Source organism: Macaca thibetana, chromosome 1, assembly GCF_024542745.1.
Source record: "Macaca thibetana thibetana isolate TM-01 chromosome 1, ASM2454274v1, whole genome shotgun sequence".
Lineage (NCBI taxonomy): Eukaryota > Metazoa > Chordata > Mammalia > Primates > Cercopithecidae > Macaca > Macaca thibetana.
Window position 1 is genome coordinate 191,358,503 of NC_065578.1, and position 16,199 is coordinate 191,374,701.

The 16,199-nt window shown below is 40.4% G+C and overlaps 1 protein-coding gene across 11 annotated transcripts in view; it reads right to left on the bottom strand.

Annotated features, from left to right (window-relative positions):
• DNM3 (dynamin 3) overlaps positions 1-14,101 on the bottom strand; it is a 558,007-nt gene extending 543,906 nt beyond the window's left edge. For 4 of the 11 annotated variants that reach the window (XM_050767809.1, XM_050767775.1, XM_050767765.1 and 1 more), the window contains exon 1: positions 13,720-14,100. In XM_050767809.1, the coding sequence (XP_050623766.1) occupies positions 13,720-13,880 (161 nt within the window). In that variant the 5' untranslated portion in view covers positions 13,881-14,100. Of the gene's footprint in view, positions 1-13,719 lie in introns of all 11 variants that reach the window. The other 7 variants (XR_007721269.1, XM_050767802.1, XM_050767780.1 and 4 more) reach the window with 4 other exon arrangements.
• Between the last annotated feature and the right edge of the window lie 2,098 nt (positions 14,102-16,199).

Consider the following 16,199-nt stretch of genomic DNA (forward strand, 5'->3'; position numbering starts at 1 on the left):
ATGAGATTATGTTCTTTGCAGGAACACGGACGGAGCTGAAGACCGCTATGTTTAGCAAACTAATGCAGGAGCAGAAAACCAAATGTTGCCTGTTCTCACTCATTAGCGGGAGCTAAATGATTAGAACACATAAACACAAAGGAAACAATAGACACTGGGGCCTCCTTGAGGGTGAAGGGTGGGAGAAGGGAGAGGATCAGAAAAAATAACTATTAGGTACTAGATTTAGTACCTGGGTGAAGAAATAATCTGTACAAGCCCCCATGACACGAGTTTACCTATAAAACAAACCTGCACATGTGCCCCTGAACCTAAAATAATAATTTTCAAAAAAGGAAAAATTGGGACGGAGGCTCACACCTGTAATCCCAGCACTTTGGGAGGTGGAGGCAGGCGAATCACCTGAGGTCAGAAGTTTGAGACCAGCCTAGCCAACATGGTGAAACCCTATCTCTACAAAAAATAAATAAATAAATAAAATTAGCCTGGCATGCTGGCGGGTGCCTGTAACCCCAGCTACTCAGGAGGCTGAGGCAGGAGAATCGCTTGAATCTTTGAATCTGGGAGGCGGAGGTCTTTCAAGTTTTCTTTGGAGAGTCCAAGAAAGATTCCATGTAAACTAGCAGTATTTGAAATGGGCATTAAATAGTAAGAATTTGATAGATTGAGCCAAGGTCGCGCCACTGCACTCCAGCCTGGGTGACAAGAACGAGACTCTGTCTCAAAAAAAAAAAGGGAAAAATTGTTCTTTTCCTTTGATCATCCAGAACACTCTGCACCTCTAAAGGCACCCAAATTCTGTCTAAACTTCCATCCCCAATAATAATACTCACAAACAGGTAACTATGTTCCCATGTGACAGACACTCTCCTAAGTGTTTCACATGTATTAATTTAATTTTTACAACCACCACATGAGGAGGGTACTACTATTGTCCCATTGTACCGGTGAGGAAGCTGAGGCACAGGCAGGTTAAGTGATTACTTAGATCGCAGAACTATTAAGTGGCAGAACGGGGATGTGAACCCAGGGCGTCAGGCTCCACAGAATACATGTTCTTTACCTCAACACTGTGTAAGTTCTGACTACACTCTATGCTAGTCTACACTCGATTTTGTTAAGGGCAAATTTTTTTTTTCTATCCCAAAACAGTGTCTTTCACAAGGTAGGAACTCAAGTATAAGTGGATTGTTTAAACTCCTTTTGGTCACAAAATATGTTCTACTCAAGCTATGCCTGTTCTTAAGTAATCAGAAATGGCCACTGCATACACAGAAAAGAAGAAAAAAAAATGAGGTGAAAACCTCTGGGAGGAGTGGAAAGCAAATGTTGAATGGGTAGAAAGTTTTGAAAACCAAGTAGAGATTTTTAAAGGGGAGGGAGGGGACTGCAGGTTATTGAGGACAGAGACATTAAACTTGTGCTTTGGAAGATTAACCTGGGAGCAGCAATGTTTACATGGAATGGATGAATAAGAAATGGAGAGAGTGAGAGGGCAGGATGCTGTCAGAGTTATCCCACGTGCGAAAGGAGGACAGCTGAGACTCTGATGGTCAGAATGAGAAGAAAGAGGAAAAGGTGTTTCCTTTATTCAAAAAGATGTTTTGAATAAAGAAATTACAATATGTGTTAGATATAGGAAGATTTTAAAAATAAAAAAGGAAACTAAACTATGTTTATTTTCTAAGTTTCTAGACTGGTACACCACTGAAAGAAACTGCATCAATTAGAAAAGCAGATTTTAAAATTGAGCTTTCTAAAAAAATAAATAAATAAATACAGATCAGGCACAGTGGCTCATACCTGTAATCCCAGCACTTTGGGAGGCCAAGGCAAGATAATTACTTGAGCCCAGGAAGGAGTTCAAGACCAGCCTGGGCAACGTAGGGAGACCCTGTGTCTACAAAAAAAATTTTTAAATTAGCTGGGCATGGTGGTGCACACTTGTGGTCTCAGCTACTTGGAAGGCTGAGGTGGGAGGATCTCATCAGCCAGGGAGATTGAGGCTACAGTGAGCAGTTTTCCTGCTATTGCCCCACAGCCTGGGTGACAGAGCTAGACCCTGTCTCAAAAAAAAAAAAAAGAAGAAGAAGAAGAAGAAATACAGTTTACCTGTAAAACACCCTTAATCACAGCTGCTTCATGGAATTAGCCGTTCCATACGCTGACAGGCACAATGATTTTTTGAAGGGCTAGACCCAGAGAGGTCTTAACTCTTTTATAAGTCTGTCATTTCTTACCTACCTACAGATAACCTATAGAAAACACACATTTTTTTAAGGCCAGGTTTCTGGCATCCATCAAGCCTAATCATAAGACTGTTCAAAACAAACAAACAACAACAAAAAAAAAAACAACCTTCAAAGTCCTTTTGCTCAACCCCCCTCCTGACTACACCATGCCAAGCAGCCAGCAAGTCATCAATCGCCAGTCTCTACCCTTATGGGGATGGAATACTTACTGTTTCACAGGCAATCCATTCCATGTTTTAAAGTGTTCTATTGAACAGTCTCCCCTACGTTAAGTTTAAGTCTGTCTGCCTGTAACGTTCACCCATTTGTTCTAATGATGTCTTCTGGGGAGATACTGAGTCAGTCTAATCTTTTTCCAAGTAACAGCTCCTCAAATATTTAGAGACAGTATCATGAACTCACCAACGATTCTCTGACAAATGGCTCTCATAACAATTGTTAGCCTGGGTATCCTGACAACACAGTGCATAGCAATCCTGTACCCACTGGATCAGCAAGCTCGTTGAAGGAGCTGCTGCACATCAGAGCCTCGCACAATTTCTGGCATACTGTGGACTCGCAACATATGATTCTTTGTAAATGACTCAGTAAATGCACAAATCCATCTGCTAATAGAATTTTCAAACGTGGCCTTTCTTAACTGGTTGTATCATCTACCTACAAACAACTTTATTAAATTCTGTCTGTCCTCAAAACTCAAATAAATTTCATATAAAGAAAATACAAATTCAGAAGTAATCTGGAAGACAGGCAGGTAAATGAAACATCTTACTAGGAAACCTCAATAGGGGAAAGGCATTTGTATGGTATACATAAAAGGTATTTTGGAATGTCTGAATTTGTATTACATGTACATATCACTTTTTCGATTAAAAGACATAAATAATAAAGTGATTTATTTATTATTAAAATAATAAAGTTATTTCCATTTTAATTCATCCTAGTGGAATAGTAACGGTATAGTGTGAATTGTGCCTTCTCTAATAAAAAGATGTGTCCTGGGCCGGGCACGGTGGCTCACGTGTGTAATCCCAGCACTTTGGGAGGTCGAGGCAGGTGGATCACGAGGTCAGGAGATCGAGACCACCCTGGCTAACACAGTGAAACCCTGTCTCTACCAAAAAAAAAAATACAAAAAATGAGCCGGGCACGGTGGCAGGTGCTTGTAGTCCCAGCTACTTAGGAGGCTGAGGCAGGAGAATGGCATGAACCTGGGAGGCAGAGCTTACAGCGAGCGGAGATCAGGCCACTGCACTCCAGCCTGGGCGACAGAGCGAGACTCCGTCTCAAAAAAAAAAAAAAAAAGATATGTCCTGCCATTTAAACAGAGAATAACCAAATAAGCACCTACAAGTAATATTAGATTTAATCTAGACCAGAGGCATTCAACAATTTTGAAGATAACCCACAGTAAGAAATACATTTTATATTGCAGCCTAGTATGCATATACAAATATGCAACTAATACAAAACTTTCACAAAGCAGTACTTATAACTACCTTGGATGTAGTCTGATACTTTATTTAACACTGTCAAACACAATCTCACTAAATTGATATCATGGCCCACTATTAGGTCACAATCTACAGTTTAAAAAACACCATTCAGGCCGGGTGCAGTGGCTCATGCCTATAATCCCAGCATTTTGGGAGGCCGAGGCGGGCGGATCACCTGAGGTCAGGAGTTGAAGACAAGCCTGGCCAACATAGCGAAACCCCATCTCTACTAAACATATGAAAATTAGCCAGGTGTGGTGGTGCACCCCTGTAGTCCCAGCTACTTAGGAGGCTGAGGCATGAGAATTGCTTGAACCTGGGAGGCAGAGGTTGCAGTGAGCAGAGATCACGCCATTCACTGCACTTCAGCCTGGGCGACAGAGCGAGACTCAGTCTCAAAAAAAAAAACCACTGTTCTAATCCAAGCCCACTCTACTATTTTCGACCAATTTATTGATGACAAAGGTTATGTTTCAGCTTAGATAAATGGCTTGTACAGAGTCAAGTAGCTGATTCATTCAGTTAGCTCCTGCCGTATGCCAGCACTGCACTATGGAAAATGATAAAGGAGACACAGCTCCTGGCTTCATGGAAGCTGCAAATAGTTGGGCAGACAGATGAGGCAACCAACTGTTCAGTAGATTCCTGTGCAGTGAAGTGTTAACAAGGGCCACCAAGGAGGGGCCTCTAAATCAGACAGTGAGAGCTGAGGAAGACCAGCGGATGACAGCAGAGGCCAGACTAAACCCAGCTCTCACTGTTCTTGGCGTGCAATCTTACTTACCTTTGGCACACCTTCAACAAATACGCAGGGACCACCTGCCACAGGGAGTTGGGGGGGGAACCAAATACACCCCAAACTAACTCATTCACAGATACTCCTAATTCCCACAGCAGTTGAACCTTATGGGTCTTTTCTCTTCGTATGTCCCTACAATCTAGTGGACACTCACAAAAGCATTGCTTCCTCCTTCTCATCTCCCCGCTTGCTCTGCAAGCGAGGCACTCATGATCCTTCTGCCACTTCCCTTCTTAATTGACTCTGAGGGGAAAAAAAAAGCCCTAAGAGAATATTTAACATTCAAAGTACATAATTCAAATCAAGTACCCACACATATATTTTACGTGATATGTTTTTAGGATTAAATAAACAGGCTAAAGTTTCTTAAGTTGAACTTACAAGGACTTCAGTATGCAGGTCATTCTATTGGTATTCAGATACGAGTGCAGAAATCTCACCACACAATTGTTGCTGTCCTGGTAGTAGGACTCAGAACCATGAAGGCTAGGATCCATAAAAATAATTGCAAGCCTTTGTCCCTCTCTTCAAAATATGAAGAGAATGGGTTTCAGTTTTATTAACCAGAAAACATAAACAGACACACATATACAGGGTTCTAAACCTCCACTAGATAAGAAACCCAAAGCTATCCTTTTCAAAGCCTCTGAGGTATATCTAGTAACTTAAAAATAATGTAATTCCAAATAGAACCAGCTAACTAGCTCAGAGCTAAAACTGACGGTTAACAAGTTATGGGAATATCAATCAAATCAGAATATGAATCTTTACACTGGAAAAAAAAAAAGGAGCTATTGGGTATTATTTCAACATCTACTACAAAAATGTTGGTACTTCTTTTAAGGTCTAATTACATCTTACCTCCTGAACCCTTGGTTGTAGATGTTTTCCTTGGGCTCAGACCATACTCTTGCTAAGTAGTTCTGCTTCACCAACTAGACTTCCTCAATTGTTTTTCCCCCTTCTATCCCACCTTTGCCTGCAATTTCATCTAACACTTCCAAAAGAAAAGGAACGTGCTAAGAATGGTTTACTTTATATCACAGAATCGACTATCTTCCTTAAAATCTATTCTCTAGGAAAAAGCTAAAAATAATGTCAGAAAAATTCATTTGAATTCCATTATCTCTGTTATTAATTCTATTTTGTTCATTAATCTCTAGTACTCACCATGTGACCCCTAGTATGTCACCTAACTTTTTTCCAGCTTAATCTTTTTTTATTTCTAAATTAAAGTAAACAAAACATGCTTTTGCTATCTTCTCACAGAAATTCGAAGGATTAATGAAATAACAGAAACTGCTTCGGAACTCTTGGAAGGGAAGAGTATACAAACTGGGTTCACTTTGCATATATCGATTTAAAAAAAACTAGAACGCACTGTGACAATGCATTTAACGAACGTGGGCAATGCTTTCTTTAAAGAAGGCTCAAATATATTCTATTAGCCTTGTCTACAAGTAAGCATTTTGATGCAACTGTAATTTTCCAACATTCACAAAAAGAATTTGCAAATATGCATTACCATCTGCCTCAACTTACTTTTGTTTTTAAAATACTCAAAAAATGTCCAGTCTAAATAACTGATTTAAATTAAGACCAATCAGTTATTGAATGCATACTATGGGCCAGGCACTTGATACCATCTTACTCAGAACTCGCACACAGATTAAAAGGTGAAGTCTGCAATCCCTATTTTGCAGATGAAGAAACTGAGGCCAAGTGAGGCTAGGTTCCGTAATGAGGAGCCATGCTACCAGCGAGAGTCAGAGGCAGGACTCAAGAGCAGCCAGCAAAGCCTGCACTCCATCACCACACTGTGATGATTCCTCTTCAAATATTCACTTTTGGGGAATCTAAAAAAACAAGCACCATAAACAAGTTTAGTCACCTACTAAATTACTTATTAAATACATTAGTCTTTCAATTCCAAGCCACTGAAAGGATAAACAAAGAGGTCCTTCAGAAGCCCTAGCTACTGCTATCATGTGTGTATATGCTATTCATGGGTATATCATGACCTTGAAGCAGTGGGAAATAAAAATGACACACTGTCACAAAGGAGCACTGAGGCACATTTTCAACCCTTGGAAATAGAGGACTTGCAGCAGGGATACTAGGGAAAAACAAGATCTAAAGCAATCCTGTATCATTCATATAATTCAGGCATTAAATGTATCATCATTTTCCTCAACAACTGCTCTGTTTTTATTATCAATTAACACTAAAGATTTAACACATTAATGCTTGCTGAAAAATTAATTGTTAAAATAATCTCTATAACATTAATGGACCTCAGTGTCACCCAATGCACTCTAAGAATACAAACACACACACACAAAGAATAGAAAACAGGCAAACTGAAGGAAGCAGATTTGCTACACAAAAATATCTTTAATTTACCTAAAAGTTCACCCACTTGTTTAAATAATAACATTTCTGTTTAGATTATTTATTTACATACAACTTTTCAGAAGCTTGTGTTGGTTTAAGCAAGGCCTATTGATGACCATCTCAGGCATATCTTTCTAGCTAATGCCCACCTTGTGGATAAATATTAATAATGTGTAAAAACATCCAATATCTTATTCAGTCTTTCCCTGGGCCCATCTGTTCCCTAAAAGTCACACTTTACTCACGAGTATGCTATTTCAGTCAAATTAACTTCCCTAAGTCTGAGAAAAATTCTGCTCCCTGTCTCCACTATTCTGTATGGGGGAAAAAAAATGTAATAAAATGTAATGTCACTGCTGGTCAACTATCAAGAAGAGTAATGAAGGAGAGTATCATGGAAGAGAAAAAGGCTGGCCCAATGCAAAGGGATGGGAAAAGGAGGAGGCAGGGTAAGGGTTGGAGGGAGGTGCTCTAAAACAATAAGAGGAGGAAGAGAAGATGATGAACTGGCACAGGCCTCCCAGTTCCTAACATTAAGTTCCAAACCTAGCTCTGATTTTTTCTGACCTTGGGCAAATCTCTGGTTTCTCTGTATCTTACTGTGGCTCCAGCAAGTTAGAGAAAATCAAGCCAGAGGAAAGCTTCTTATAATAATGTCATCAAATGCCAGTCTTGCTACTAATAGAGGAAGAAAAAGCTAAGCTACCTATGACCACACACACACACACACACACACACACAGAGTAATAAATATGGTATTAATGAACCCTCTAATTTGTTGGAAATGATTTTTAATTCATGAAATGCAAATCATTTGGTGTCAATTCCTTTACCCTCCTCCCATTCTAAACAATTCATTCCATTTTCAGGTTTGCCTTTAGGACATTTTCCCTGACATTTGTATCTTCGACTTATTCTACTCCTTTAACTAAATAACTTATTCTTTAAAACGAAAATAGAATTCACCTCCCTTAAGTATTAGTGTCTTGGAGGTCCTTATAAAATAGTTGATCTGATCCATCCCACTCTCAATTAACCTTCACTGCATCCAGTTATATTTTTAATCTCTCCAACCTTTTTTTTTCCTTGCTGTTCTTCTTTAGGGCCCTCTCCAATACACAGTATCTCTTTGTGATAAAGTCACAGTCTAAATTCAATGCCTTGTTGTCAACTCAGAAACTGAGACACAGATCACCACCTTCCTGCTTTGACATAGATACTTCAGTACATGCAGGCTTGAGCTAAAATGATACGGGCTGCCAGATGCCACTGGAAACTCATATATTGTCTACTTTCCACTTATATTCAGTTCAATTTCAGAACTGTAGTTTTTTGGGGATTTTTGTAAAAATAAATTGACATACTATAATTTTTTATCCTGATTAGTTTGCATTATATCTGACTACCTTCATTTTACATATGCATTTGAAAGTTGTCTCATACTTTATCCTGTCAGTTCTCTTTTTATACATACATCAGCTTCATATTTTCTTATATATTCTTACCCAGTATACTTAGAACTCAATAAATACATGTTCATTGGTTTTATGTGTCCATATTTCTCAAGAGTTCCAGTAGGAGTCATACCGAATGCCAGCTTGGCTGCTTACTAGCCATATGATTCTGGGTGAATGACTTGTCTCTCCAACCCTGAATTTTCTCACCTACTGACATGGGGATATGGAAACAGGTAAGGAATAGAAGGTATGAAAAGTGTCTAGCAGAATCCACGTCTGCCACCCCATAATGGCTAAGCAAATGTTGGCCCCCTTTTTCCCCTCTACTTTATAAAATGTATTTAGTATAACATAATCCACAAGAATTTTTAAATCAATGCAGAGAGTGTACGAAATTGCAATGCAAACTTGGACTAGGATAAATTGCAAAACTTTGGCCATACAGAAAATTAAATTGGATCATTCTATATAGCATATGAGCTTGGGACTCTCTTGACTTGGCTCTGGTAGCAGAGGAAAAAAAATAATCTATTTCTTTCTAGATACTTGAAGTCCCTCTAACATAAATCACAATAATGAATAAAACTTCATAATTTAACTTACTAGCCCTGCAAAAGGTACTACCTAAGAAGATCTAACACTCTAAATGTATGCTCCATTGATAGAGAACCCGATAGCCTACCCTCTAATCCAGCTAAAGATTAAGTTTCCATTCCTCCAAGGTTCTGGGTGACTGCCCAACTTCATTCGTAAAGAAGTTAAATCAAGTGCATTTTTGGATAACTGTTAATCATAAGTAGATTCTAAAACAGAGATATCCTATCCAGTCCAGTTACCTTAGTTGTATTGCTTCTCACACATTGTTAATAAAAAAAGAATTCATTTGACGGTGGTAATTAAGTACCACCAACTGTGAATTTGTGATAACCTAAACATATATTATATAATGTTAATTCAGCAAAAATATTTTTGTGATTTCAAGTTCTACCAATTCATTGTTGGATGAAGAAAAGTTCATGTTTTGACACTTTATTTATAGACCCTTGGGAACTATGAAGTATGGTTCTCAATAATTATGACATTTTAATTCTTAGCACCATTTATCTAATAATACTTAGAAGCAATTTCTTGAAAAATATCAGCATAATCACTTTTTTAAAATGTTTTATTTCATTCCCATTAATCACAAAACTTTTTCTATTTGTGCAGAATTGAGAGTCTATTTACAACTCAGACTAGAATAAAATAATGTGGACTCTTCTGCCTATATAATTAGCATTGAAAAACTAATGCTTCTAACAAGTGTGTCATTTTAAAACATCTGCGTATTAGCAACCAGTACAGTTTTCACTTAACGCCTCTATAAACGAGTTATATGCATTCGAAAAACATACTTAAATAAACAATCCAATTACATTTTAAAACTCTCTTTAACAATGTCTAAAATAGCAAAGAAAAATACTTATCTTTTAATAAATGTTGCTTCTACCTAAAGGGTCACCTCAAATTTTCTGTGAAACGAGGCAAGGTAAACATATATAAATAAATATGAATAAAATCATTAACATAGTTAACTTCTTGTTTACTATTATTATTTGAGACAGAGTCTTGCTCTGTCAGCCATGCCGGAGTGCAGTGGCACGATCCTGGCTCACTACAGCCTTGACCTCCTGGACTCAAGTGATCCTCCTACCTCAGCATCCCGAGTAGTTGGCACTACAGGCATGCTCCACCATACCTGGCTAATTTTTTTTTGTTTTTTTGTAGAGACAAGATCTCACTATGTTGCCTAGACTGGTCTCAAACTCCTGAGCTCAAGCAATCCTCCCGCCTTGGCTTCCCAAAATGCTGGGGTTACAGGCATGAGCACTGTGCCTGGCCAGCTTCTTATTAATACAGGCAGCATTTATATAGGGAGCAAGAAAGAAGTTAAAAGTATTTATCAGAGGAAACAGTAATCTTCAATATGGAGGATGCAATATGGCACAGAGATTCTAGAACATGGGTTATAGTGATCAACACCTCTAGTTGAATCTTAGCTCCATTGTTTTCATATTAAATTAAATTATCCTTGAGTGAGTTACTCAAACTCTCTAAATCTTAATTTCCTCTTCTGTAAAATGGAAATCATAAGAGTACCTACCTCTTTGGGGTTTTATGAGGACTAAATGAGATTATTCATATAAAAGCACCCAGAATAGTACCTACAAATAACAAGCAGTCAATAAATGTTAACCATTATTATCATCACCACTGTACTATAAATATATGTATATGTATAATGAAAATAGTTGAATAAATTTAATTCTTCTGTATACAAACCAGACCAATAGGCAGACCTAAGCCAGCTAGTAAACCCCTATGTTGAGATTAGAGGTCTCAGGTTCTATTCATTAGATCTTAAGCTGCCTCTCATTGCCAACATATATCTCATTCTGCACCACCAAAAGAACAATCTGGTTACTCATGCTATATCAAATTAATATGCACGTTCATCACTTCAGCAAGAAAATCACAAACAAGTGGTTCATTCATGACTCATTTTATTCATAACAATCTCAAACCTGTCACCCAAAAACCAGCTTTTACAGCGACCGCTAAATGAAGTAAACATATTCACATCCGAATTCATTCATTGGTGTCAAAAAAACTCAATATAAACAAACTATCTGAGAGAAGATACAGTTAGTCCACTAAATAAGGATTGTTGAGAAAATGCATCATTATTTTGTAGAGAAGAAGCTTAAGTCAAGAGCAAACACAATTAATTTACACAAGTGATGACCCTTGGTTTTTATGGCTGCATTCAATAACTGCACATTAGATCGGAGTCTTAAAATGAAAACAGTTTCGTGTAAAAGAGTAAAGTTGCATCCTTAGTAAAGAAACGTATTTTTATTGCAAAATTCCTGGATAATGACAAGAAAGCACTAAGATGTTATAGTAGAAAATGGATACAATTTTTTCCACCTAGGCTGAATATCTTATCAAAATAGAAAACTCCATTTTCCCTAAGGTTGGCTTATAATTGGAAATTAGATTCCTCAATAATTCAATGACCGAAATCTTTATTAAAGTCAAATGACCTTCCTAATTAAATTTTCTCCTTAATATATAAGCTCTGCTAGGCAGGTGTATCTCTACATATAATACAGACTTTACATATGGATTAAATGACCTTTTTCCTCTGTATTCACCCTTTTCTTTGATTTGACATTCTAACGGTTAATTAGTGGTAAAACTTTTTAAAGTACAACAAATTACTAATGCATTCTGGTAAGTGTTCTGATTGTTATACTTGTAATGTCCCTATTTTTTATTCCATCTTGAAAAATATTCAAGCTTAAATATTTTACTCTTCTATATTTCTTTTTTCAAATTATCATTTCAAAAGAACATAGCTACTGTGGGGAAATGTGTACAATTTTATTATAACATTAAGAAGAATGTTAGGATTTCAAAACCTAGAAAGTAGAATTGTGATATGTGCATAAAATTGACATTAAGTTCAAAAGCTCTGACTACAAACAATGCACTTACATATAATATAGGCTCATCCAAGTAAATATATGGAAGATGCATAAAAATATGGTAATTTCATTTGAAATACTTACAATTTTAATCTAAGTATTTGTTTAAAAAACAAAAATAGTTAAATAACTCTTAAAGTGTCATGACAAAAATGCCCTGGCATTTGGAAAACCAAAAATATATTATCAAAACTCACTCTTTGGATGCCACTTTAAATCTAGTAAATTTCATTGGCAACAAATCAAAGAAAGTAACTGTTATATGTTTGAAATAACACATTTATCCATCACTTCACCAGAAGGCTAAGATGACGTAGGCAAAATACTTTACCTTCACTTTGCTCGTTAATCAAAAAAATGTATAAAAATGGGGTGTAGTAATTAAGTGAATTACTCAAGGATACAAAGCAATTTTTACTTTATTAGGTTTCTTATCTTTCTAGTTCATACAGGAAAAAAAAGTATCATCTGAAAGATGGAACATCATTTGGGAGAAAGGAATATGTACTTTATGAACACTGGCATTTCCAAAGGAAATGTGGGCATATCCAGCTCTAAATTTTACACATCACCAAACACTAACAAAAAAAGAAAAAAGGAACAGAAACAGGAATCTTCTGCATTCCAAGTCACAAATGAGTCAAATAAAAAGAATAAAGTACAATCTTGCCAGCATTTTTTCTTGGATACTGTATATTTCTACCTGGTTTTCTACTACTAGGAAACAGATTTCAGCTTTCATAATGCTTTCAAATGGGCTCTTCTTAGCAAATGTCTGCACTCTTCAGTCTAGGCCATTAAGGTAACTTAATCCCTCATGAATTGCTCAGTGGAAGAAATGCTGATTCCCAATTCAAAAATTAATTCTTTAGCTGTTTCTGTATTAAGAGTCATGAGGAAAACCACAACTACAATTTAGATTCAGAATGTTATCTTGAAGGCTAGCAAGACAAATAGGAGCTTAGAGAACGGAAGATGATGCTGGGGGAGGGGGCGCAGTGAGAGTGCGAGAAAGATGCTGGTCAGTTCCGAGATGATGCAGGAATGACATGGCACCTGGACAACACAAGTCCACCCACTGCCAAGTCTGTGCCTAGGGCTCTCTCACAGTTGTCTGGAGCTGTGAATAGGTGCACACGCAAACACACCACCTTTTATTCTTCGACTCTCCGAGAGGAGAATGGTGGGGGAGCGTCTCCGGATAAAGCTTCACCACAACAAACGACGTCTTTCTCCTCGCACCCCGCCTCCCCAGCTAGAGGCAGGCAACAGTAGACAGCTGAGAGGAACGAGAACCCAGGCAGAAGGAAAGCATCTCCACCTAGGGGAGGGGGCTCGGGGGATAAAGCCCCACAGCCTCGCAGGGAGCCTCGCGGAGGGCGACAGGAAAAGGAGGCGGGTGTTGAGCCGGGAAAACAGGAGAGGGGCACTGGGAAGCTTTCGGCGCGCTACGCAGGGAGGCTGCCCGGGGCTGGCGCGCACCGAGGGGGTGGGGGTCGATCCCGGGGCGGAACCCTCCCCCGACTCCCCGACTGGAGGACAGGGAGGAAATGGCTTTGTATCGCACGATGAAAGGCAGGCAGGAGGGCCACCCGGCGGGGGGTGGCAGGGGACGGAGGATGCCCAGAGCTGGAGGACCCCGCCCGCCCCACGGACACCGCCACTCTGCCCCCCATTCCACCGCAGCGCCTGGTCCACACACCCTCTGGCTCCCGCTGCCCGTCCACGTTCCAACGGCCCGGAGCGGGGTCGCCCCCCGCCGCATCCTCACTCAGCGCCCTGCGCGCTCACCTGCCCACGAAGTTCTCGAGCACCGAGCTCTTGCCGGCGCTCTGGCCGCCCACTACGGCGATCTGCGGCAGCTCCAGAAGGCAGCTCTGTCCCAGCGCCGAAAAGGCGTCCTGCAGACGGTTCACCAGTGGGATCAGCTCCTCCATCTCCCGGTTCCCCATCTTGCCCGAGGCGCCAGCGACCAGCTCGCCTCTACGACCTGACCGGGAGTAGGGGCCGCGCTGCCCTGGCTGCGGCTGCTGCGCCGGGCTCAGCCCGCCGGGTCCTGGCGCAGACGTCGGAGCCCGCCGCCAGCCAGCCGCTTGGCTCTGACAGCTAACGGCCCGCAGCGCGCCTGCGCGGGCGAGCAGGGGCGTGGCCTGGCTCCGCGGTGCCCCGCCCCCGGCCCGCGGCTACCCCGCCCCAGGCTTCCCAACCCACCACCCGGCCCCGCGCGCAAGCACTGCCTCCCAGCTGCGGCCAGATGCCACGGCCTCTGCGTTCTGTGGCCAAGGCTCAGAGGCCAAGTTACAGAGCCAGGTCAGGGAATGGCATGAAATCAGCAGCAGCGGCAGCGTTGTTCTCTTTCAGCGGCTACCAAGCCAAAGCCCAGTGGAAAGCACTATCTCCGCTAACAACACCACACGGTCACCAGCAGGAGCAGCACCGCCGCCGCCACCACCGGGGCACAGCTGCCAGAGTACACTTCCCAAAAGGAAATCTCTGTCACGCCCTTCTCCAGAACCCGCGATGACTCCTCCCAGGGTGGCAGGCCTGTTGGAGTCTAAATTTTTCATGTGACATCCATCTAAGGCCCTGAGTGGTCTGACCTTACCTAATTCTTCATCTGTAATGACTCGTCCTCCCCAGCCCCGCATAAGCACAGGTAGAGTCTGTAGGGTTTACCTGCCCCGACACACCCCTTCAATCACTCTGGCCTGTGAGACTTCTCATGCCATTTGCCCTCCCGGTCTATCTCCTTCTACGGAGTCTATCCAGAACCAGGTACCCTGGACGCATTCTGTGAAATTTAGCACATTGAGAAGTGACTGTGTGTGGGGTCCTGTGCCTGATGATCGGGACACAAAGATAAATGGCCATGCTTCTCTTAGCCTCCACAGAGGGTTCCTTTTTAGTCTGCTCCTCAAATACTGATGCTTCTCAGGATTTAATATATGGGCATTTTCTTGTCTAATGCTTGTCCTTCAGCTGAGGACTTTCCCATAGCTTTAACTCTACATAAAGGCTGGCGACTACAGAAATTTACATTGCTAGACCCTGTCTCTCTTCTGCAACTTAGACTGTACTCCAAGAGGGGCCCAGACTACTACCTGAGTGTCCGACAAGTACCACAAACTCAATTTATTCAAAACGGAAGTCATCTTTTGTAATCTCAGCCTTTAATGTACAGTTCCTTCTAACTCTAAAAAGACTTGTATTAAAATGTTCATAATGACCAAAAAAAAAACCTGAAAATAACCCAAATGTCTATCAACAGGTGAATGAATAAACAAATGTGGTATGTATATATAGTGAAATATTATCTGCAACAAAAAGAAGACTTTTGATATAGCAACAATCTCAGATACATTATGTAGAATGAAAAAGGCCAAAGAGCATATATTGTTTGATTTCATGTACGTGAAGTTCTACAACCAGCAAAGCTATTCTACGGTGATAGAAATCAGAACTGTGGTTGTCTTTGAGGAGTGGAGATTGACTGTATGAGGCATGAGGAAACTTTTTGGAGTGACGGAAATGTCCCATGTCTTGACTGGGATGTGGGCATACATTCGTCAAAACTCCTCAGACTAAACTTTTAAGTGATGTGTATTTTACTGTACATTACATCTCAACTTTTTTTTAAAGCAGCAGAAAAAGACAAAACTGAATGCATCTCCACTGAAGTGGATCTCTATTAGAATGTCTGCCCAGGAAACATTTTCTAAGAAACACTCCATCCAATGCATGGTTGTAGCCAGAGCAGTCATGAAGATAGAAAGGCATGAAGAAAAACTGAGCCCTGGCCATAGCTGTGTGCACCAGACTGGGCACCTGACTCGAGCTGTACAAATCAAAGCCCTTTCCCAGGAATATGCAATTGAGAGAGAGATTGGCCTTTGTCTGAGTGACTGAACTATAAATGAGGAATAACATCAACAACTATGGTTAGTAAGATTTCACCAGTAGAAGGGAAGTGCTCATCTTCAGAGAAACAGAAAAGTAAAAAGACACAAGGAGAGGAGCAGAGGGAAAGAAGAGGGAAGATCCTGATAGTACTTGTATCCTCAATCTTGTTCATGTCTGATGCCCAACTATAATCCTGTCCTGAGTTCCTTGTACAACCTCCCCCCCAATAAACTTATAATAAATTCTCCTCTTTGCCTAACCTAATTCAACTCAGATTTCTTTTACTTGCAATCAAAGAATCCTATAAACACGTTCTCATGCTAGAGTTAGTGTGCTCCCTATCTCAGGGAGAAGCCTGCCCAATCCCAATC